The sequence below is a fragment of the Plectrocnemia conspersa genome, unplaced genomic scaffold, assembly GCF_051122295.1.
Source record: "Plectrocnemia conspersa isolate PC_06_02 unplaced genomic scaffold, ASM5112229v1 ptg000012l, whole genome shotgun sequence".
Lineage (NCBI taxonomy): Eukaryota > Metazoa > Arthropoda > Insecta > Trichoptera > Polycentropodidae > Plectrocnemia > Plectrocnemia conspersa.
Window position 1 is genome coordinate 27,846,752 of NW_028277176.1, and position 25,218 is coordinate 27,871,969.

General features: G+C 30.6%; 2 protein-coding genes across 2 annotated transcripts; one reads left to right on the forward strand and one right to left on the reverse strand.

The window, feature by feature from the left end:
* Window positions 1-1,633: 1,633 nt before the first annotated feature.
* G6P (Glucose-6-Phosphatase) lies at window positions 1,634-3,656 on the reverse strand. The gene is made up of 7 exons (XM_088199224.1): window positions 3,475-3,656; window positions 3,240-3,404; window positions 2,958-3,170; window positions 2,757-2,887; window positions 2,500-2,690; window positions 2,312-2,433; window positions 1,634-2,242 (listed from the first exon to the last, which is right to left on the reverse strand). The coding sequence occupies exons 1-7, from the start codon at window positions 3,525-3,527 to the stop codon at window positions 1,966-1,968; spliced, it is 1,152 nt and encodes a 383-aa protein (XP_088055350.1). The 5' UTR covers window positions 3,528-3,656; the 3' UTR covers window positions 1,634-1,965.
* Window positions 3,657-14,224: 10,568 nt separating this feature from the next.
* On the forward strand, window positions 14,225-16,446 carry LOC148228735 (uncharacterized). The gene is made up of 3 exons (XM_088199599.1): window positions 14,225-14,293; window positions 15,917-16,116; window positions 16,191-16,446. Exons 1-3 carry the CDS (start codon window positions 14,279-14,281, stop codon window positions 16,336-16,338), a joined length of 363 nt encoding a protein of 120 aa, XP_088055725.1. The 5' UTR covers window positions 14,225-14,278; the 3' UTR covers window positions 16,339-16,446.
* The last annotated feature ends 8,772 nt before the right edge of the window (window positions 16,447-25,218 follow it).

Here is a 25,218-nt window from a genome sequence, read left to right on the forward strand (position 1 = left end):
AAGGAGGGAGGCATATAAAATGTCAATCTACTATTCGGAAATGTAAATTTACACGGACTAAGATAAGTTGGATAGCGCTGCTATAGTATATTTTTTAATACACACATATTTTATGAAATATTTACAATAAATAACCATTTTATGATACTGCATTTTCCGTGGCTACCGTGGTTTCGTTGCTGTACGCATGCGCCTTTTAGCCAATCAGTGTTTGGGCGTTTATGAATATATAATATGGAATGGAAACGAATATGAAAATATTTTATAGTTATCAAATTTGACAGTTGCGAAACGTCAATTTTCTGTTCAAACCCAAACCAAATCTAATCAAATATAACGGTTAGTTTGTTTAGGCAAGGTTTAGATTTGAACAGCACGGGAAATGCAGCGGGAAGTAACGACTGGTGTTTTATGGGCGTGGCACCGTGCTAACTAACAAGTACAGTTAAATTTTAAATGTTCTGCATTCAAATTGTTTGAAAAAAAATATATTTAAACCACCGCAAAAAAAATGAGTATGTAAGTGAATAATAGGGTTTTTATAGTTAATATAAATTTATATTACCAATAAAATAAGATTTTTTGGGAAGAGTAAAGTAGCGCACTTCTTTTTAATAAAATTCCTTATACTGTATTAATGAGTTCTAAAAACTTATTTCATGACATCGCAAATTCATTTTTATCTTTTAATAAAAGTTTTGTTTTTTATTAATATGCGAGTGAAATCAGTGAGTGAATATTTTTCTGTAAAAATAAAATATAGTATCACTATTATTCTTGATCGTTGCAAAAATAATCTCTAAAAAGTAATTTAATATAAACCTAACCAATAATCTTATGACGTCATTTATTGACGGCCGTCAAATTATACAAGGTTTCTGATATATGAACAGTATATTAGCACATGTGTTGAGTTACATATTTTTAAAATATGGAGCATGGTGGTGAGAAAATATTAAATAAGAATTAATTAAAAATAAATTTAAATATCACAATATACAAAGACGATAATTCTATTTTTTAATTGATATTATACAATAGAACTAATATTTCTTATTAATATTTCATTTTTATATAAATAATTTTTCTCATGTCAAATCAACAATTTTCGTTTAATTAAAAAATATTTGTTAATTTTTCAAAATCGTTATTTTCCTAATCATATCTAATACACTTTTGCTAGCATCAAAAGCATTAGTTTCATTTTGAACACAAAATTTAATGCGAATTCTTCTTTAGTCATTTTCAAAATAAAGAAATCGCTGAGGGTAACAGAATGCATCGTTAATTATTGGCTGTCAAGCACAAACTATGCATCCAATTTGACATTAGACATCATAGACAATGGTACAAATGCAAAAATCCTCGAGCTATTATAGTGATTTTAAGTCTTTTAACTAAACTTGAGAAACTATGCATGAAGTTTTAGTTTATTCTTTTCTCCGAATTCTTATTGATGAATATTACCTTTCGTCTCACAGATTATGTATCAATGTTCATTTGTAACATTCAAGACCTATTATTTACGAAAAAACATTCACCAACTCGTTGAAGAAATTGGTGGAAAAATTTAATTTTATGAAAGCTACCAGAAACATCAATGACATTTTTTTTTAATAAGCATACAATACAATTTCATAATGTTGTTTCGTTATATTTTATTGTGACTAATACATTATGCATCTACTTATTATTTTTTTATAACAGGTTGTCATTTTAGTTTTGTGCTCATACGGAAACAATGATTCAATGTTTTTCTATTAACTATAGATTAAATCAACATTAGCATATATTCAATGTTAATAGTAATACATTTTAATTGACAAATTGAAACATGCAATATTTGGTATAAATAATTTCATAATAAATAACATTTATAAAATCTCAACACAAATCTAATCAAATAGGACTAAACTAAAAAATATTATTTTAGGAACTTATCCCTTTATCAACAATAACAGTAAATTATTGTTTATCTTTTCCTAGAATTTGTAATTTTGGACTGCCTAAATTTGTAGCCAATTTTTCACCGACCATTTTAGTCGATTTCTGACCAATTGTAGCTATGAAAGGAATCACTCTCATAAAAAATACAGGACGAGCAACAAAAAATAAATAAATGATAAAATAAAAATATATAGCATCATCTCTAGATACAGAACTTTGCCAATAGGCGAAAATGCCTTGAAATATTGCTGCAGCTGCTCCTGATACGAGTAGCGATCGTTCTCTTTTATTGAGTCTGTAAATAAATTAAATAATGATGTATTGAACATAAATTCATGTTTAGAATGTAACAATAAAATAATACCGATCAATCGTTGGAGTGACGCATAAAGCCCATCCCAAAATGGAACCTGTAGATTCAACTAAAGCGTAGAATGGAGTAGAGTTGAAATGGAGATAATCGGGGGAAGGACATCTTTTGAAAGCCTGATGATTTGATTAATTTTAGCATAAAATTATTAATATTTAATAAATAAATAAATGTTTTTATACCAATTTAACGCTCCACATTGGATCAATGTTAAATAATTTTTGAGCCCAATACAATCCGAACGAAAATGCTACTGTAAATAGAGCTATGCCTAAATTGAACATATAATACTTATTAATTTGTTGCTGATCTTTTTCGGCTCTCATAAAAGGTCGAATCCAATAATTTGATACAACATGAGTGGTAAGGAAACCTGAAAATAATTAAATTTATAAGAGCGTAATTAATTATGTAAATATACAAGAAAATCTTAAAATACCAATAATAATTCCAATGAGACATTGATGTGGAAAGTGAGCGGCTATGAAAAGTCGTCCCATTGAAATTAATACCAAAATAACCGTAATAACAAGCCGAGAGCACCATTTCACTAATATTCCAGAAATGTTTCTATGATAAAAATATACTAATAATGACAATATTCAATATTTATTTTATATGAAAATAAAGTTATATATACCGTTTATTCGGCTCTCTTTTATTAATATACATCAATAACCAATAATAGAATAGAGCTAATATGCAGGAAGCTGACATCAAATGTCCACTAGGAGATCCTGGACCAGTTTCGCAAGTTTGAGAACCTAACTTTAAATACGGTTTGTTATCTCTCAACGGTCCGTAATGTTCGGTTTCTCTGACCCACCAAAACGGCCTATGTTCAGCTAAAATCCTTAAAAGTTTCACTCAGCTATGTAGTATATATTAAACTACTTAACCATGCTTTATTATAAAATAATACCATTTTAATACTGCGTTCATCCAATCAGCTACAGACACGACCAATAAAAATTCCGATGCTAAAAATATGTTAAATATCGATATAAACGGGAATATGTGTGTCAATGCGTAATGCGGATCAGCTATCTTGTTGACTAGCATGAAAAATTCTTCATAATCATGGAATCTGAAAGGTAAATTTATAATACATATTTTTCTTGCGCAATTTACAATGGTTATTGATCGTATTTTTATACCTTTTTTGAAGTAATACTATAATATCAAGTCCGAAAGCGTACACGTTGTCCATTTTACTTTCGTTGCGTTACAATAAATAAAAAAATAATATCAATCAATGACAGATATTCGTTGTTTACGTCTGTGAGGTTAGAATTTTAACATCTGTCAAACTGATTTAGTCGGCCATGAAATATAGTCTGCAGTTTAAAAAATATACTAAAAATGAGTAAAAATAATGAAATATTATGAAATGGCAAAATAGTTGTTAAAATTACTGTAATTACATCATCTTTGTGTAATTTCAATTTTTAATAGTGATATAGATGAAAATATTAGGATTAAAAGTTTTACCAAGCCCCCTATTTTTGAAGATATTTCTTATTGCTCAAACTTAATCTACTTTAATGCGTCGTTGATTTATTTCAGTATTCATTTTTAAGTAGCATGAAAGCATAATTGAAAATATAATAGCAAAAAAGGGACTAAAATATATGTTATTAATTATTCTTATAAGTGTGGTAAAATGTACAATTCCAGCGGTTTTTTCTCGTATTTAATTATTTAAATTAAATTAAGATCATAGTAACCAATAAGAATACCCCAATGCCTCATAATGGTAAAAAACAATACACAAATAAGATAATCCACAAAAAAGTATACAATAGTATTAATTATACAATTTGTTGCCTACCACAAAATACATTTCGGAGCAAGAGATTCATATTTTTCTTAAAGTTTATATTAACTAAAAACATAGAATAGCAAAAATCATAGTAGGCAAGATTTTAAACAAACCGGCAGATTTTACTATATTTTATTCTATTCAGGACGGACTTTTAAATTTTCCAGATGGGGGCAAAAATTGGCCAGTCAGTCGTCGTTTTTTTTTTTTAATATTTCGACTTCATTAAGATTCATAGTATTTCATTGAATTACATGCATTTTTCTGGCCAAATTCAAGGGGGTCCCTGTTTAGTGCACTTCAAAAGCAATAAAATTCCGTCGCAGTGGAAAAGCCCGGTTATCTAACGTTCATATTAAGACTATTTATAACAATTTTACGATTTACAAAAAACGTGAATCTGTCATAAATATGGTAATGTATTGTACTGTACAAATTGTACAATATATTGTTATCGTTTAATAATAACCAATAAAATACAGATAGATGTGTCGTGTGAGTAGTATTATTGTCAGAAGTGACGAAGCCATTATAATTTTTATTCCATATGGTTTCGCTGTGAGATATGTCCTAAAAGCTGCTCATAGTGAGATGCCAAAGTCCAAAGATATTATTGAGCTCTTCTAAAAAGACTTTTATATGCTTGCTATTCAACATCTGAGACCACACATTTCCTCGAGAATATATAAACTGAAACACTGCAGTGTAGAAGAGCTAAAAAGTTCTGCCACTTCATTCAGAAATAGCACTTCGCTTTCAGATTGGAATAAATTAAATTTCAACCGAACTCACGCCAATTGGACGCGACGATTCTTAAAAGAACGAAAAAGGTTGCATCCCGTTTGATCCACAAATTATACAAGTTGTTAAAAACGACTGTGATTTAAAAATAATTAATTTAAAAACATCCACAAGTTCCACACATTTTGATTCAACACTGTATATATCGAATTCGACGCTAAATTATTTTATGGATTTTTCGTTATGATTATAATTATCGTCAATATTAGCAATTATACATTGATCTCGTATTATGTAAATTACATTAATGACAGCCAACGGAATTCCATGAATAAAACATAGTCCATTTTGTACAAGATTTTTGTGATTATTTTTTTTTATTACACTTACTCCAACTATTAGTTAGTACTTCGTTCAATATCAATAAAATTATTTTTATACATTTTTAAATGTTTAAAAAATAATTTTTCAGGAAATCTGAAAGAAGCCGGGTTGAAATAACAATAATAATTACAAGCAATATTATGTAAACTTTCGATTTATGTGAGTAATTAACTAGTAAATGGATAAATACTGTTATCTAATCAATATTCATAATAAAAAATATATAAACCTGTTCGCCAGAAGTCAATCAGATATTACTATTTTTAAAAGAAATATATAGAAATAAGTAAGCACAAAACTGTGATTCTTTATTTATATTTATTTGTATAGTTTTTATTACAAGCATGTATAGTTAAAAATAACAATAGTTTTTTATTTGATGTTGAAAATATATTATATTATTAAAATTATATCTTTTAATTAATTCAATATGTGTTTAAAAATAAATTTGAACAGTAATTGGAGCTATTTAAATTTTGTAGCGTTTTATATTATTTTTAAGCATATAGTATATTCATATTTCTTCAGCGTTCATCAATTTACAAAAAATGCTCAAGGTTAGTTTTGGTCCGTTGAGCTCAAAGAATTTCGTCTATCGATATGTCAACTTAACAATATTATCTTAAAAGTCAACTCAGTATTATTAAAAATAATTTACACGTGGAAAAAATCATCCAAGAATGCTAATAATTGAGGTAATCACACACCAGCTTCAATATTGAAATGAAATGTAGGAATTTGCACTTATTTTAAATACCTCTTTTTGTTTATTGATCGATTAACCGACAAGTTGTCGACCTTGTTAGCTCTCGTCTCTTTTGCCACACAGATTATTACGAAACTTTGTGTTGTGATTTTTTTTCGCGACATTGATTTGTAGGCGGCATACACATCTGCATACGTAACTTCCCAGTTTCTGTATGATAATGAACTTAAAAATATGTGCATAACCTTATAATGAACTACAAATACTACAACGACGAATCACATTTTTACACATGACAGATATTATGATATCCATGAATAAGAGTAATTGTGATAAGAAACCGTCAGTTATAATAACCGATCAATCAAACGTAATTTTTCATAACTCCTTCATCAAAATGCAACAGTTTACATCTCAATACTAATCGTACTTATTAGCTATGCTATATCTGTTTTTAATAATTCATTACTGTATTTAATTTTCAGTGGTCATATTACGAAACTAGTTTGGTTTTACATTTAATGCATAGATAGACACATCAAAGCTAGTCATGGATTTTCAAACCTACTGAATTTCACCTCTGATGATTTATTGTCTTCTTATTGTCAGACACACAGGAAACTGGACGCAACCGAATGTTTTTTGCTTCGATTCAAATGCCAACTATGCATAAATTGGCATTTCATTACAATTGAAATACGATTATACTAATTAAGAACAGCCTTAAGTTGATTTCTATTTTTGGGAAACGGTCTTCTCAGACGTCCAACTATTGTTTCAGTAAAATCTATTTATATGAAAAACTAAAATATGTAAACATAGTGTTAAATATCATTTAAATGCCGGGAATCGTCACGATTAAAACATACCACTCTATATTTCAACAGTGATGCATCTGCCATGTTAAATATAGCAACTGTCTTTATTTCCCCAACGCTTTTTTAAAAATTATACTGCCTGGAGAAATTCTTTACAGAGGCATACAGAGGGGGAGGGGGGCATATATCACCGGGCGCCAGATGTGGGGGGCGCCAAAACGGAATGTAAAATTTTTAAAGCATAATCTAAATTTAATTCGTATATAAAATCAAAGTTTTGATTTTTCCTATTTAACCCATTTCATGTTTTTTATCGTAAAAAATATTAAAAACAAAATTCGAACTATTTTGGTTCAAACCGTATGTTGCAAATATGAAAATGAAAAAAATTATGAGGTCATATAAAATTATAAACAAGGAAAACCGAAGGATTAAACTTGAAGTAATTGACCAGTTTGCTACAGCAAATCAAGAAAAAATTCTTTATAAATAATTTATTTTTATTTCTTATGTATATTTTTCTCTTAATAAAATTACGTATGTATTTTTTATATATTAATATATTATATTTTACAATCTTTTGTTAGATTTTTATTTAATTTTTACAAACCATAGTGACATGTTGGGAAAACTGTGTATATAGACCACTCTTCTTAATTATTTGTTATTTTTATATATTTTTAATCAGGGACATCATTTCAACTTTTCCAGAAGAAGATGGGGGAGGACAAAAGTTGGCCAGTAAGTGGACGTTTCTTTTAATATTTCGATTTATATTTTTCTGGAAAAATGCAATGGGATCCCTGTTTGGTTCAAGTTAGCAATAAAGCAGTGCCATTGCAGCGGAAACGCTCAATTATCTAGCTTTCATATTAGGACTTTATTACAATAAGTGAGAATCAATTGAACCATATCTAAACCGAATTTTGACCAATTGGAGAGCCAAAAAAGAATTATCCCTTCTCAGAAGTTAAAAATCCATGTCAAAAGCAATAAAATCGTGTCGTGTCTATTTCATTAAATGACATTTTTCTGGTCAAATTTAAAGGAAGGGGGCAAAATTGCATAATGCTTACAAAAAACATTTTTTACATGAGAGTATAAAAAGATTTTTTTTTCTTTGATTAGAAGGAAATACTTTATTTAATATGTTTTAAATATATACATTAAATATTGAAATGTAATAAATTTATATTAGACATAAAATAATACACACAAAAAAAGATTAATAATAAAAACCAAATTGGACATTAGTCGTTTTTCGGGCATTTTTTTACATTGTCTGTTTTTCCGATAAAACTTTATGTTTTTAATGTATTTATTTACAATTTGCTAATAATTTCCAATTTTATTGTTTTATGTTTCATAATAAACCATTTTGCGGGAGAACTTCCATTCATCCTTGCATTAACTTCCATTAACTCTCTTTTACTTTTATTTAAAATGCGTTTTTTGATTTATTAGTTACATTAATCGAAGAGCCTTCCATTCTAAAATGTAAGATGTTAAAAAATTACAAGCAAATCACTGATGTTTTTTTCAAATTTAAAATGCATCTGGTCAGAGATTATTTGTACATGTTACACAGTTTTTCTTCTTTTTTTGAGAAATGCAATAAATTAGTATTCTTTCGATATATAAGAAAACAAAATTTTGCTTATGTAACAGAAACATGATAGGCAAGCACAGACTAGAGATTATTTGGTCCGTATATGCAGATGATGCGTTTGCTCTTGTGTTTTTGCGGCGTTTTTGTAATATGAGCTGCTCAATGCTCCTGTGTTAAAATATGGTCGCTATTCTAAAATTATACATACATACATATATCGTCATATTATATTTTCTCCTTAATTCAACTCTGGTATGTGTACGGAGCTTGTAGAGAATGTCCAGTACTATCCATTTCGACAAGTGGACATAGGCACTTATTACATGTAAGGTTTTCAATTGTCAAATCGAGTTTAAAAGACATTTTAGAGCAGCATATAATTCTACTAGCGTCTATCAATTAAATCATATTTTCGCTAGTATAAATATATATATATCTACTGGTAAAAATGTATTTGGACTTCACTATTGAAAATATAACTTCAACGAAAAATACACATTCACTGTAACATTTATACATTACATGTAAATAAATACTGATACGTATGTAAATGTATCTATGTATAAAAAATTAAAACCATATAATATTACTAGCACCTGCTAGATTAATTATATTTTCACCGGTAAACATACATATCTACCGGTGAAAATATATTCCGATATGATTTCACTGAAATGAGACTGTTTTTTTTTAATTTTCTTTGAGGGATAACCCGAAAATTGCTGATTTAAAATCAGGGACGTCATTTCAGCTTAACAAATGAATATAAATCATTATTATTGCTTATATACATATTTTCCCTTAATAAGATTAGCTATATTATTATGTTATGTTTTATAACATGTACATATATATTTAATTATTATATACTATGTATTCTAAATTCTATAAAGATAGAAATTATTAGAAAATTTCATAGCTTTATATTAAACAATTTTATTATGTTAAATTTATATAAATATTTTAAATATGTATTTGAAAATTGTGAAATTTATATAAATGGTGGAGAGTTGGGGGGAATATTTGGATAGTTTGGCGCCCTCGGGCGCCAAAAGCTCTATCTACCTTCATAAAAAATACAGTTTCTTCGACTATCAAACCAGCCTCCGCAAAATAATTACGCACATGAATTTTGTAAGTGAATACCAGGAACTATTGATTTTACTATAATCATAAAATTAATACAGGCTATTATTTTACATTTTGTTATATATTATTTTTTATTAGTAATGATTGCGACAATGATGAGTGTTGCAGTAAATTAGCGATCAAGATCGACATCTATGTCTTGTTACATTTATCAGACCAGATCTCCAAAATCTTAGTTACTTTATATTAATTAATCGTACGGAAGAGATCAGAAAAAACACATTAGAGTTATTAGACGAATGTTCACAATTTATTTATACTATTTTATAGTTATTTCAACAATAACGTTGATAAAAAAATCAATTGAAGGAAAGAACCTAATAAATTTCTTTTACAATACAATTTATGTAAATTCCATGTCATACAATAATAAATCGTGTATGCATTTAATAAGCAATTTACGTTGCATATCCTAAAAAAAATAACACCATTAGAATATTTATCATATCTATATGACGCAATAGAAGAAAGTATTGTCTGTACTTAAAAAAATACATAGCTCAATTGCGTTCTATATAAATATCTACATACGTTTCGACTGTTATAAAATAACTTAGCATTCCGACAAGGAAATTCCTTGGTCGACAGAGGCGGAAAAATATTTAATATATTTTAAATGTAATATAGGAAGGGAGACGTGCGAGTTTTTCGGTTGACAACTCCTGGCCCGAGGCGGCGTAGGCCGCACTTAGCAAATCCTGAGGTCGTTTCACCTTGGACAAACGTACAACTTATTGTGAAGGGAGTGGCAAAATATTCATAATTAGACACCATATACTATATGTATTCGCCCATTAATATTCATCAGGCCATCTCGCCAAGGGACGACTTTAAAAGCATAAAAGTTGAATCGGATTACTAGAATATTGAAAAATATAACTCATAAATATGCAGTGTATGAATGTCGTAGCAAATATGGCAATGATTGATAACGAGAATATATAAGTGTAATGAATAAATTTTATAATAAAAAATATATTTCACGTAATAATTGCGTTTCTTTGTGTAGTGGCAATTGTAGGATTAAGAGTTTCTGTTTAATACATTTTTATATTTGAAAATATTATACAGTGGTGACTAAATATATTTATTAATCCTTTCAACGCCAAGCGCATGATATGATGCGCAACTAAATCTACTGTCTAACGCCAAGCGCATGATATGATGCGCTCGTTAAAACCTTCGTTTTTTAAAGAAACGGAAAGGTAAAAGTTGGCAATATATGTTTTAAAAATCAGTTTGAGTTCCTAGTAAACGATTTCAGTAATTTTATTTATAGAATTTGCGATGAAACAGTGGTATATATAATTATAAAGTCACGCCTTAATTTTAGTCGTTTGTATTTCGCGCGTGGTTTCGATCGTGCTTATTTAGACCACTTTTAGGTTAGCACAAACGCATCGCGGAAATTCGTTTTTTAATACTTTAATTTATGAATCGAAATTAAATTATGTCATCAATATTTCAATGATAATTGTGATTTGTAAATACTTGTAAATATATTTATACGTTATTTCGACTGTTTTAATATTGTCAACTGTTTTTGTGATTGGTTTTTATTGTTTGTAATAATTAAATAATAATAATTACTATTTAAAACTTATTAATAAATATAAATAAGATATAATTAATAAAATATCAATACTAACTCTTAGTAAATATTAAATAATAATAATAATAACAAAACCGATTCCTTGTCGTAGAATCATTTTATTTTACTTGTTCTATTTATTTACATTAAATTAATACCATCGTGACCTAACAGGTTACCCCAATGCGTCACGATGGTCGAAAAGTTTATTATTTATTGTATATATATGTGTGTGTGTGTGTGTAATATATATTACATATTCCGCCTGGAGTGTAGATATGTTGCACTCTTGCCGGTCCCAAGCCCGGATAAAGGAGGAGGGTTTCTATCATGGAGCAAACCAACCAACGTGGATAAATCCAAATAGTTATGAAAAAATCACAAAGAAATAATAAATCCGCCCCGATTCATAATGACCTAGACGATCGAAATCTAGATAAACGATTGGACTTCAATTTTGGAAGCTGGAATGTGCAATATTACAACCAGGAAAAATGCAAACAATATCGGAAGACATACTAAAACTCAAGATATATCTAGAAGCCCTACAAGAAATTCGGTGGAAATGCCAAAACCGATCACCGGTTGTAGTGCCGTGGAAGAAGAAGAAGAATATGTATATATTATAAATTATACATATAATTATATATAGTTGTAACATCGTATCTTGCTACCAAGTTTTATTATTTATTATTTTTATATATAAAGAAATATGACAACCTTCAACAACAACCAATTGCAAACACCATTGATCAAAAACAAACGGTTTGGTTATTAGGGTTATTTTTGTGTACGATATATGTGATTTTGTATGCATCAAAGAAATCTTGTCGATTTGTAAATTTTTATAACAGGATGTAGGTCAGACGAAGAAAAAATGCGTTGCAGATTTATATATTAAAATTGTCTCAGTGTGAGCATGACCCTGCTTGTCGTTCGCTTGTATAGTGCCGCGCGCGTACATGTGTGTGTAGGTGTGTGTACGCGAGCCAACTCGCGGACCGACGAATAGATTTAGTTTTGTTCACTCCATATTTCCAACAATACGACTAAAAATGTTTGTTTATTGATATAATTAGAATGTTTAAACCATGTTAATCATACATATATAATTTTAAAATATAAAAATTGAGTATTTTGGCTGTAATGATGTGTTAAACAGAGTAAGTAGTCAAAAAATTATATCGCTAAAAACGCATGGCGTACAGCGAGTAATTAACAATTTACCGGTCAGCGGTCTAAGGGTTAATATAAAGAGCCCAAAATATATTATAATATTTAATAATAAACGTGCATTAAAGTGCAATATTGTTGTAAAATCCAAAACATAACTAACAAAATATTTAAGTATATAATATAAACACGGTTATCCGTGAAAAGCGAATGAAGTTAGCTGCGATACAATAATATATTTTATGATTGGCTTGAAACTTTGATAAATCAAATAAATATGTTCATTTTCGTGGATGATACGTATGTAAAACATTCGTATACTGCTAAAAACATATCATTAAGCTTAATGCGTGATATGTCAATTACTAGAAATATCTCAATAGTGATATTTTTATGGTACTTTTTTAGTTAGCTGCCGTGCCCATTAAATGGTGGTAGCTATGTCTAAACGATCAGTAAATTATTTATATAATTCCATCATAGCCATAATACCAAAACTAATTTATTTTCTCATTACATATATACCTAATTTCATAATACGATTCGAATAACTATTTGCTATTTTTGTATAAAAAGAACTTATAACCGATTTTTCAGACACAATTTCATATTTCATAATGTCTAGCCAGGGCTGTTGAGTCGGAGTCGTAGATTCATGACATTTTAATCGGAATGGGAGATAAAGTCGACATTTGAGTCGGAGTCGGAATCGTCAAGAATCGTCTGACTCTGGCTCTCTTATATAATATTTTTTATTTTACTATATTTTTGATTTAATTTAAAAACATAACATTTAATAATAACAACCCTTTTAATAATAATTAACCGTTCAATATAATTACTACAGTTAACAACTGACACTTGAATGATGCATATTAATTAAAGTTACAGCCTATTTATTAAAACTACTGATTAAATCAAATAAAATTACTGGTCCATAAAGATACAGGACACATTTTATAACCAGTATGTATTAGGTTAGTAGTTCAAATAAATAGTTAGTACATCAAATAAATTATCATATAACAAGGTATAAATTATACGGTTAGTATTTTTTTGTAAAATAGCTGTTATATTTTTAAATTACATGGTTAGTATTAGTTTAACCAAATGGTTATATTTTAACAATAAATAATAATATACTTTGCCAGATATGAATGAATTGTTAAATCCGAATATATTTTCAGTTTCACAAATTCCACATTTTTTCGCGTAAAGTATTTTTGAGTTTATTTTATAGCCATTAAATCAATTGATCAGTTTATTGGATCGTTAATTTTAACCGTTATTATTAAATAATGTTATCGCCATTCATTTTAATGCTTTTTGACTACTAAAAATGTAATTTAAACGTCTAATAACGACAACGTATAATAAAGGCATTAATCACAAAGCAAAAAATCAATAGCGTAGAACCAAAAATTTATTTTAAAGCAGTGCACGTGAATGTGTAATTCTATAACTTATCAAGTTCCTCATTCTGCGAATTTTGCAAGTTAGTAAGACACTTGTCAAAGTTTCATAAATTAACTAATAAAAATTTAAGTAAATTATTTTTATTATTTTTATCAAATATTTAACTTAATAAGTTTAGGTTTTTTATATAAGATCACAGTACCGAGATGTCATCGTGCTCAAGGTGAACCATTTTTTATATTCACCAACGTTGATTTTCTACATTTTTTTAACAAGATTCTCAAACTAATTCGGTTTAAAACATAATTGACAATTTAGTGTTTTACTCGTGGTGGTTATCGCTCGTCGAGATGTTCTCGCACGTTACTGAGTTTGAGAATCTCTGGTGTGAAATGATTACCGATACACTTGATACCGTTTATGCAATATTATCTAAATGTGTATCATTTGTACGACGAATATTGCGTATAAATAGGTCGAAACAGGATCAAATGGGTCAGTCTAGTCTAGAAGCTGAAACAGTTCTAGAGAGCACATCTCGCAGTAACGAAAATGAAATTCGCAGCAGTGAGTTTTGATAACCCTTTTCGATCCAACTCTTAAAATCATCTCCATATTCGATAATGAAAAAAATATTTATTGAACAAAAAAGTAGTACTTAATTTTAGGTTCTACAAATTCTAATAAAGTATAGAAAAATATTTTTATATTTTTAAGTATTGGAATTTTTCAAAAATACTTTATTATAATATCTTTATAAAGTATAAATCACATATTATAACAGATATCTTATATCATTTACAATCTTTTCTCATCCTATATTTCAATCATTTACTAACATTTACATAATTTTTGCCATCATAAATATCGATCATTAAAAGTATTTTTGTAATTATTTAAAACGTGGATAACGATATTGCTTGTTTTTAAAGAAAGTATGTCCATAACTTTAAGATGAGGCGGTCAGTATTATTATTAATACATGCTTAGTCAATATAAATGCTTAGTTCCTCTATCATAGGCGGTCAGTAATTTGTTGACAAACAATCAGTTATTTGAAAGATTATATATGATTTTTGTATAAGAATATTTAATATTCTAGCAAATTATTTAATATTCAAGAAAAGTAACCATTCATTTAATAATTACTGAACTATTAAAAGTTACTAAACATTCATTAAAACTACTGACCTAATAAATACTGGCGTTCAATTTTTGACTTTAGATAATTCAATAATTAATTTATTAGTATTAATAAATAGTATATATAGATTTTTTATTATAATAATATACAATAATTTTTCATACTATATTAAGCAGACATTTATGAACAAACGTAATTAAAAACAATAAAATATTATTTCAATCACGGCTGACTTCATGCGTTACTCACGGATTACTGTATTTTTAAATCATAATTACATATATTGTCGAATTTCCATATATTACTTCTTCATCAGATTTCATCAGATTTCGTCACTTTTATGCTTATTATTGTATCTTATAATATGTATATAAAAATACTTATTATAAGATACAATAATAAGCTATTACATGTTATTTTTATTATTATTTATTTTTAGTTAAATACTAAAAACACATTTAATACTTTTAATAAGTTAAGTAAGTATGCGTGTGAAATAAAAATAATTAGTCTTGGGAATGTGAATCGAAGCTTTACTAATCATTTACAATTATTCATTGATTATAAACTTATATTAATATTACTTCTGACCGATCTACCAAAAAGTTACATTTAAATTGTCAGCATAATATATTAGTTAAAAAGTATATTTTTTTCCTCCCAACAAAAATAAAAAGTTACATAATTTTATAAAAAAACTTTGGACTGACATTCACCAAATTTTTATTTTATTTTAAAAATTTACAAATATAATATACACTTTAAAACTTGACTTAACATATCAACGCAAGATGTACTATGCATCATCGTCTATCATAATAAATATTTATTTAACAATAATAATGCATATTTTGCCAAAAAAATTAAGTGTAAAAATTAATTTTACTGAATTGGCCAAGTTTAAAAAAAAAAGTTTAAATTTTAAACTTTATTTCTTTAACTTGTTCTGTGCCTTATTTACGAATATTGTAATCATGATGAGATTGTATGCCTTATTTACAAATAATGTTTAACATTGCTAAAGTCTTTACGTTTATTTTTTCTAGCTTTTCCTCGTAGTTTCGATGGTAGCCAGCGGTTTGGCCGCTGAGTACCCAGCTGGACTATTTCCAGCTCTGTGCCCAGACTATCCCAACTGCGATAACGTCCTCTTGGCCAGATATTACGCCGATGGACAACCAAAGCCAGAATGGGAACTTCCCCATGCCGCCCCACTACAATTGCCCCAAGCCCCATTGGTTAAAGAGTGAGTCATTTTATATTAGAAAAGCAACCTTTCCAAGATTTTTAGAATTATCTACTGATATTTTATTATATCAGGTGGCCCGCTGGTGTATCCCCAGCATCCTGCCCTAACTACCCATTCTGCAACACCGCCGTCTCTGCTGATCCTCTTCCAGGATTTGCCGTTCGTCTCTACCCAGCTGGAGTAGCACCAGCCGCTTGCCCAGGATACCCATACTGTTAAACCCAGAAATGATTATAACTTCAATACAGTTCTATGATTACACCCTTATGTACCATATTTTTTTTTTGTATATTTTTGATATAATAAACATTAAATTTTGAATTAAAATATTTGTTTTTTTAGGCAGATTACGTTTATAAATTATTAATAATTAAATTATAATATGTAGAATATACTATTAAAAAGTATATACAATTTTATTATAAATGATAAAAACACCAAATAAATACATTACAAAAACATGATTTGCACAAATTGGTTCTAAGCTGTGCTAATAATTCAGATTCTAAAATATTAGCTTTGCTCAGAACCAATTTTAAACCTTAGAACTTATAAATTGGTTCTGAGCTATGCTAATAATTATTATCAATACATATATTTAATATGTGTATAATAATAATTTAATATTTTATAATATTTCAAGTAGGCTTAAAAATGTATAATATATTATTTTAATATTTTGAGATTCTAAATTCATCTACAACTTGCAATTTATCGTCAAGCATACTTTAATTTCCTGATAATAAAAATACGATATTCTAATAAGAAAACATTATTATAATAATTTATAAAATCCTAAACTAAATACATTTTTTTAGTTGCGTGATGTGTATTAAAACAGTATATACAAATTTTCGTTTTATAATAAGTACTAATATTTTTTGGAATTAAAATGTGCTTTTATGATACTACTTAAAAGATCTGAGTTTTGTCGACATATTCAAACATTTTGCTCGATTTTTTGATCGAAAATAAACTTATCTTCGAATTATATTAATTACTAAGTATATCCTATTATTAAAAATAGTAATCTTCTTTTGATTATTTATTTACATTTTGTATGAAGATCCAGATATTCCTGATTACGTGCGTTGAAGTGGTAAAGTAGATTCCTGTTTAAATAGTGAATATTTACGCCGTAGATTCCCAACATTCCAGTACAAAACGATTCGTCCCCGTCCTCCGCTTCTAACCGAAAAAAAACATCACACTTCAATAAGGAGGAAATATTAAAAGATTTTTTGAAGGGTCTTTTTAGCTTAACTAAAATTATTTAACAATTATTTAAAAAATCATGTATTCATTATCACATAACGTAATTATTTGGACAAATTATAAACGGTCTGTTTTAGATGATAAAAATATATTCATGCTCTTATATATTAATAATAGGAAAACAAATAAAGAAAAAACATTTTTTTAAATCGAAAATATTTTTGAAACTCTGTTTAGAACTGTAATTATCTCATTGAAAAATAAACCATATTGAAATATTTGGTATATGTGTATAGTAGGATAGGTCAAGTAAATATAAATAACATGCATTAAATTACAATTAAAAAGGAAAACAAAAATTTTCTCGAACACATTATACACATAACCTTTATTGAATTAAATCACCTGTGATAGCCAATTTTCTATTAAAACGTGACATAGAAGGCTAGCCCAATTTGGGCTTGCTTTGTATGTATTGGGCTGCCCAATGCGTCACAACTATTGAACAACAATCAAAATAAATCAAAGACTGGAAATTATTGGAAAAATAAGTTCGTACAGGAAAACGAGCTTGTATATTGAGTTTTGTAACCATAGTTTCACACCTAAGAATCTTGCAAGAATAAAAATAATTTAAAAAAAGTATTTTACAATTTCAGAACCGCTCTACCTTGTGGTAGACAATGAATGTATCCGAATTTGTACACAGTTTTTCTTCTTTTTTTGAGAAATGCAATAAATTAGTATTCCTTCGACATTTAAGAAAACAAAATTTTGTTTATGTTACAGAAACATGAAAGGCAAGCTAGAGATTATCTTGTCCGTATATGCAGATGATGCGTTTGCTCTTGTGTTTTTGCGGCGTTTTTGTAATATGAGCTGCTCAATGCTCCTGTGTTAAAATATGGTCGCTATTCTAAAATTATACATACATACATATATCGTCATATTATATATTCTCCTTAATTCCACTCTGGTGTGTGACCAACTCGAATTTAATAGAAACGAAGAATATAAAACTTTTTATACAAAATCATTTGTACTTGAACAAAAAAAAATAATTGATTATTTTATCTTTTTTAAATTTACAAGAAGAAGGCATACATATATTATCATTCAAAGTTTTGAATTTATACCTGCACTGTTTAACCAGTTGAATGTGAAGAACCATCAATGTTCAGGATATTAGTAGTTCTTTATACAAAATGTTTGAACATTGCTTCTTTTTCCAAAAATTGCGATATTTTAACCTTCATTTTTTTGTGACAATGGCCGTTTTACGATTTTTTCCTAAACGGAGCTTGTAGAGAATGTCCAGTATTATCCATTTCGACCAGTGGACATAGGCAATTTTTACATATAAGGTAAAATAGAGTTTAAAAGACATTTTAGAGCAGCATATAATTCTACTAGCGTCTATCAATTAAATCATATTTTCGCTGATATAAATATATATCTACTGGTAAAAATGTATTTGGACTTCACTATTGAAAATATAACTTAAACGAAAAATACACATTCACTGTAACATTTATACATCGCATGTAAATAAATACTGATACGTATGTAAATGTATCTACGTATAAAAAATTAAAACCATATAATATTACTAGCACCTGCTAGAAAAATTATATTTTCACCGGTAAACATACATATCTACCGGTGAAAATATATTCCGATATGATTTCACTGAAATGAGACTGTTTTTTTTTATTTTCTTTGAGGGATAACCCGAAAATTGCTGATTTAAAATCAGGGACGTCATTTCAGCTTAACAAATGAATATAAATCATTAATATTGCTTATATACATATTTTCCCTTAATAAGATTAGGTATATTATTATATTTTGTTTTATAACATAGATGTACATATATATTTAATTATTATATATGATGTATTCTAAATTCTATAAAGATAGAAATTATTAGAAAATTACATAGCTTTAGTACAATTTTATTACATTTAAAAATTGTGAAATATATATAAATTATGGGGGGGGGGGAATATTTGGATAGTTTGGCGTCCCCGGGCGCCAAATGCTCTATCTACCTTCATAAAAAATATAGTTTCTTCGACTATCAAACCACCCTCCGCAAAATAATTATGCATATAAATTTTGTAAGTGGATACCAGGAACTATTGATTTTACTATAAACATAGAACATATTATATTATATCATATTACTATAAACATAAAATTAATACAGACTATTATTTTACATTTTGTTATGTATTATTTTCTATTGTAATGATTGCGACAAAGAGTGTTGCAGTAAATTAGCGATCAAGATCGACATCTATGTATTGTTGCCGTTAGATTTATCAGACCAGATCTCCAAAATCTTAGTTACTTTATATTAATTAATCGTACGGAAGAGATCAGAAAAAACACATTAGAGTTATTAGACGAATGTTCACAATTTATTTATACTATTTTATAGTTATTTCAACAATAACGTTGATAAAAAAATCAATTGAAGGAAAGAACCTAATAAATTTCTTTTACAATACAATTTATGTAAATTCCATGTCATACAATAATAAATCGTGTATGCATTTAATAAGCAATTTACGTTGCATATCCTAAAAAAAATAACACCATTAGAATATTTATCATATCTATATGACGCAATAGAAGAAAGTATTGTTTGTACTTAAAAAAATACATAGCTCAATTGCGTTCTATATAAATATCTACATACGTTTCGACTGTTATAAAAAACTTAGCATTCCGACAAGGAAATTCCTTGGTCGACAGAGGCGGAAAAATATTTAATATATTTTAAAGGTAATATAGGAAGGGAGACGTGCGAGTTTTTCGGTTGACAACTCCTGGCCCGAGGCGGCGTAGGCCGCACTTAGCAAATCCTGAGGTCGTTTTACCTTGGACAAACTTATTGTGATTATATAAATAAAATAATAAAATAATAAAATAAATATTCATAATTAGACACCTTATACTATATGTATTCGCCCATTAATATTCATCAGGCAATCTCGTCAAGGGACGACTTTAAAAGCATAAAAGTTGAATCGGATTACTAGAATATTGAAAAATATAACTCATAAATATGCAGTGTATGAATGTCGTAGCAAATATGACAATGATTGACAACGAGAATATATAAGTGTAATGAATAAATTTTATAATAAAAAATATATTCATATAATAATTGCGTTTTTTTGTGTAGTGGCAATTGTAGGATTAAGAGTTTCTGTTTAATACATTTTTATATTTGAAAATATTATACAGTGGTGACTAAATATATTTATTAATATTAAGAGCCCAAAATATTTAATAATATTTATTAATAAACGTGCATTAAAGTGCAATATTGTTGTAAAATCCAAAACATAACTAACAAAATATTGAAGTATATAATATAAACACGGTTATCCGTGAAAAGCGAATGAAGTTAGCTGCGATACAATAATATATTTTATGATTGGCTTGAAGCTTAGATAAATCAAATAAATATGTTCTATTTCGTGGATGATACGTATGTAAAACATTCGTATACTGCTAAAAACATACCATTAAGCTTAATGCTTGATATGTCAATTACTAGAAATTTCTCAATAGTGATATTTTTATGGTACTTTTTTTATTTAGCTGCCTTGCCCATTATAATGGTGACATTAAATGGTCGGTAGCTATGTCTAAACAATCAGTAAATTATTTATATAATTTCATCATAGCCATAATACCAAAACTAATTTATTTTCTCATTACATATATACCTAATTTCATAATACGATTCGAATAACTATTTGCTATTTTTGTATAAAAAGAACATATAATAGATTTTTCAGACACAATTTCATATTTCATAAAGTCTAGCCAGGGCTGTGAAGTCGGAGTCGTAGATTCAAGACATTTTAGGCGGAATGGGAGATAAAGTCGAAGTTTGAGTCGGAGTCGGAATCGCCAAGAATCGTCTGACTCTGGCTCTCTTATATAATATTTTTTATTTTAATATATTTTAGATTTAATTTAAAAACATAACATTTAATATTAACAACCCTTTTAATAATAATTAATCGATCAATATAATTACTACAGTTAACAACTGACACTTGAATGCTGCATATTAATTAAATTTACAGTCTATTTATTAAAACTACTGATTAAATCAAATAAAATTACTGGTCCATAAGGATACAGGACACATATTATAACCAGTATGTATTAGGTTAGTAGTTAGAATTGTAAAATTCGAATACATTTTTTTTATATAAAAATCACATATAATCCTTCAAATAGCAAATAGCAACATGAATATAAATATTACAGAACCAATATATTATTGATAATATTGACATTTTATTAAAACTATTAACTATTTAATTAAATTACTGACCAAAATAAAAAATACCGACCCAATAAATACAGGCGGTTAACTTTTAGTGTTTTAATTTTTTCTGAATTTATAACCATTATAATTTTTATATTCTTTTAATGATATAAAATGATATATATATATATATATATATATATATATGTATGTATTAGGGGTACCCATAAGTAATGTCGTATTTTTTTAATGAAACTCAAATTTTTTTTTTTAATTATTTATTTAATATTGTTAAACCCTTAATCCGCAATGCAGAGTGGCAACACTTGGCGGGCGTGCATTGCGATCGTGGGTTAATGGGTGGGAGATCCAACGGCGCCCGCCATTCCAGACAGACGTGTGACCGGAGCTCAAGCCGACCTGACAAGCGACTACTACTACTACACATACATATATAAATAGAAAACTCTGTAACAATATATTTATACAAAATTATTTCCATGATTTGCGATGACTTTGCTCCATCTATTTTGTAAATCAAAAATTCCTTTCTTATACAATTCTGTAGGTTTAGAGTCGAAAAAGGACGAAAGGGTCGATTTTATCTCATCTTGTGTTTTGAATGTTTTTTCTTTTAAGAAATGTTCCGATGAGCGAAAAATATGGTAGTTAGTTGGTGCCATATCTGGAGAATAGGCCGGATGCAATAAAGCCCTCAAATTCAATTCATCCATTTTTTTTTGGTCAAACCAGCAGCTTGCGGGCGAGCGTTGTCATGCAGGAGGATTAGCTTTTCGTTTCTATTCACTAAAGCTGGTATTTTTTACGGAACTTAGCGCTTAAGCGTTTTAATTGGTCACAGTACTCTTGTGATGTTAAATTATCGCCTTGTTTTAATAATCCATAATAAATTATTAATGCATTCCACCATACCACAGCAACAGCTCCTCCCTCAGCCCCGCCAAACCACAGCCAGGCAGTGGTTGCCCCCGAATGGCGGACCGTGGTACCGAGGAAAAAAAGAAAGCAGAATTAAAAAAAGAACCTCCTCTCCCTGCGCCACAAAAAAATTGTGGAAAAACTGCGCAAAAGCCTCGCCGCAAGAGGGCACCGCTACAAGCAATTGTAGTCACCTGCAAAGAAGATAAGGATGCAAATACTTATGCGAAGGTTTTACGCAGCGTCCACACGGCTACAAAAAACACCAACTTGGAGGTGGGTGCAATTAGGCGCAACGCTAGGGGGGAGCTTATATTTCGGCTTAAGAAGGAGGGCGAAGAAGCTGACGCTCTTCAGGCTATCGTAGTGGAAGCAGCTGGGACAAAAGCGACGGTGCGAAGGACCGGGTCCGCACCGGTCCGCACGGTCACCGCAATTATTAGAGACCTTGACGAAGGCGTCACAGATGATGACGTCGTTGAGGCCCTACAAGGAGCTCTGCGCGAGGACGATGCTAATTCTATAACAATAATTAGCAAAAGACCAGCGCACGGCGGCACACAAACCTGTGTCGTAAAAATCAGAGACACCGCTAGTTCCGAAGCCCTATTAAAACTAGGGCGAATAAAAATTGGACTAGTGAGATGCCGCGTGCGAGAACGCGTCAACGTCCTACGCTGCTACCGCTGCACGTCATTCGGACACACTGCCGCAAAATGCGAGGCGGAAGACAACTCGAAGCTCTGCAGAAGATGCGGGCTGGCTGGTCACATTGTGGTTAACTGCAGCAACTCGCCGCGATGCTTTTTGTGCTGCAAAAATAGCAACTCAAATCCAGCAAAAAATAGCAACAAAAAGCCGCTAAGCGCATCAATTGCGTAAGAGCACCTCGACCAGACTGTGTCCCCAATGCGGTGATAAAGCACATTGCAGAAAAAGATCCCGCGTTGCTGTTGACAACTTTCAACGCATGTCTGGTTGAAGGTATCTTCGCATCGCCCTGGAAGCGACAGCGGCTCGTGCTTATCCCGAAAGGCAGCACCACGACGCTGGGCCCTTCAGCGTACAGACCACTCTGCATGCTCGACGGCCTAGGCAAGCTGCTGGAAAGGATGATCCTGCAGCGGCTACACCACTGCCTTGAAGATGAGGAAAAAGGTCTGTCTCCGCATCAGTTCGGCTTCCGCCCCGGACGTTCCACCATCGATACTGCGAAAGAAATCGTCAGCATCGTACGCAGAGCGTGGCAAGGAAGCGTCAAAAGGAGTGAAAATGTAGTCCTCATTGCGCTAGACGTGCGAAACGCGTTTAATACCGCACGCTGGCGCACGACTCTTGACGCAGCGAGTAAGATCGGAATTCCAGCCTTCCTCGTTCGGATGATAAAAAGCTATTTCTCCGACAGGGTACTGGAGTATGATTGCATGGGCAAAAAATCACAGCGAAACATCACAGCAGGCGTTCCACAAGGGTCCGTACTAGGACCGGCGTTGTGGAACGTCATGTACGACGGGCTGCTGAGGACGCCCATGCCCGAAGAAGCCAGCCTCGTAGCTTTCCCCGACGACGTCGCCATCGTGGTCACGGCAAATTTCGACCAGTACATGCGCCTAGCAGGGGAGGAAGCTCTCCGAAACGTAAAAAGATGGATGGACAACTTGCCGTCCACAAAACGGAGGCCGTCTTTTTCACGAGGTGCAGGAACCTGGCGCCCCCGAAAATCGACGTCGACGACTTCGAAATACCGTTCACTAGGACTATGCGGTATCTCGGAATAGAAATAGACGACAAGTTGCGATTTACGGCGCATGTAGAAAAGGGAGCGGCGAAGGCGGCACGCGTCGCCGGAGAACTGGCCAGATTGATGCCGAACGTCGGTGGACCCAAGACGACTGTATAACGAAGTGGTCCACTCCACCCTTCTATTCGGAGCTCCCGTATGGGCTAACTCTATGAGGGTGGAAAGAACGAGGCTCAAGCTGGCCAGAGTTCAACGGAGAAGCGCGTTGAAAGTCGCTTCGGCATATCGCACGGTATCAGAGGACGCGATTCTGGTGATATCCTGCATTCCGCCCATCGACCTGCTTGCTTTTGAGCGACAGGCAATCTACAATGGGCGGGAAAAAGCAGTAGTCAGAGAGCTGACCATGGCCAAGTGGCAGGAACGGGGGGACGCATCAGAAAAAGGGCGCTGGACACGCAGGCTCATCGTGAATTTGAAGGCATGGAGCCACAGTGATCACGGTGAGTTGAGCGACCACCTCACACAGGCACTCACGGGACATGGATGCTTCGGTTCTTACCTACATAGGATAGGTAAGGAAGCAACACCAGAGTGTCACCATTGCGACGCGACTGAAATCGACGACGCTGCCCACACGATCTTTAGCTGTTCAGCATGGAACGAGAAGAGGCGTGATTTGGAAGAAGCAATAGGTACACAAATATCGCCAGAGAACATGGTCCCTTCCAGATGCTGAGTGACAAAAAGGCGTGGTCAGCTTATCAATACTTTATATCGTGCGTTATGACCGCCAAAGAAGAAGATGAGAGAAGCCGAAGAGCTATCCCCACCGAAGAACAAGGGCTCATTGAATAATGAAACAAAAGCCTTGAAAGATAGGAGCACAAAAAAAAAAGGCTTCAGA

Excerpts from the sequence above, each read along its gene's own strand:
- LOC148228735 (XM_088199599.1), top strand. Across the intron at positions 16,117-16,190 it reads CAAGCCCCATTGGTTAAAGA|GTGGCCCGCTGGTGTATCCC; the intron begins GTGAGTCATTTT and ends TTATTATATCAG.
- G6P (XM_088199224.1), bottom strand. The coding sequence starts at position 3,527 with ATGGACAACGTGTACGCTTTCGGACTTGATATTATAGTATTACTTCAA. Across the intron at positions 2,888-2,957 it reads AAAAGAGAGCCGAATAAACG|AAACATTTCTGGAATATTAG; the intron begins GTATATATAACT and ends TTTTTATCATAG. Across the intron at positions 2,691-2,756 it reads TCTCATTGGAATTATTATTG|GTTTCCTTACCACTCATGTT; the intron begins GTATTTTAAGAT and ends AATTATTTTCAG.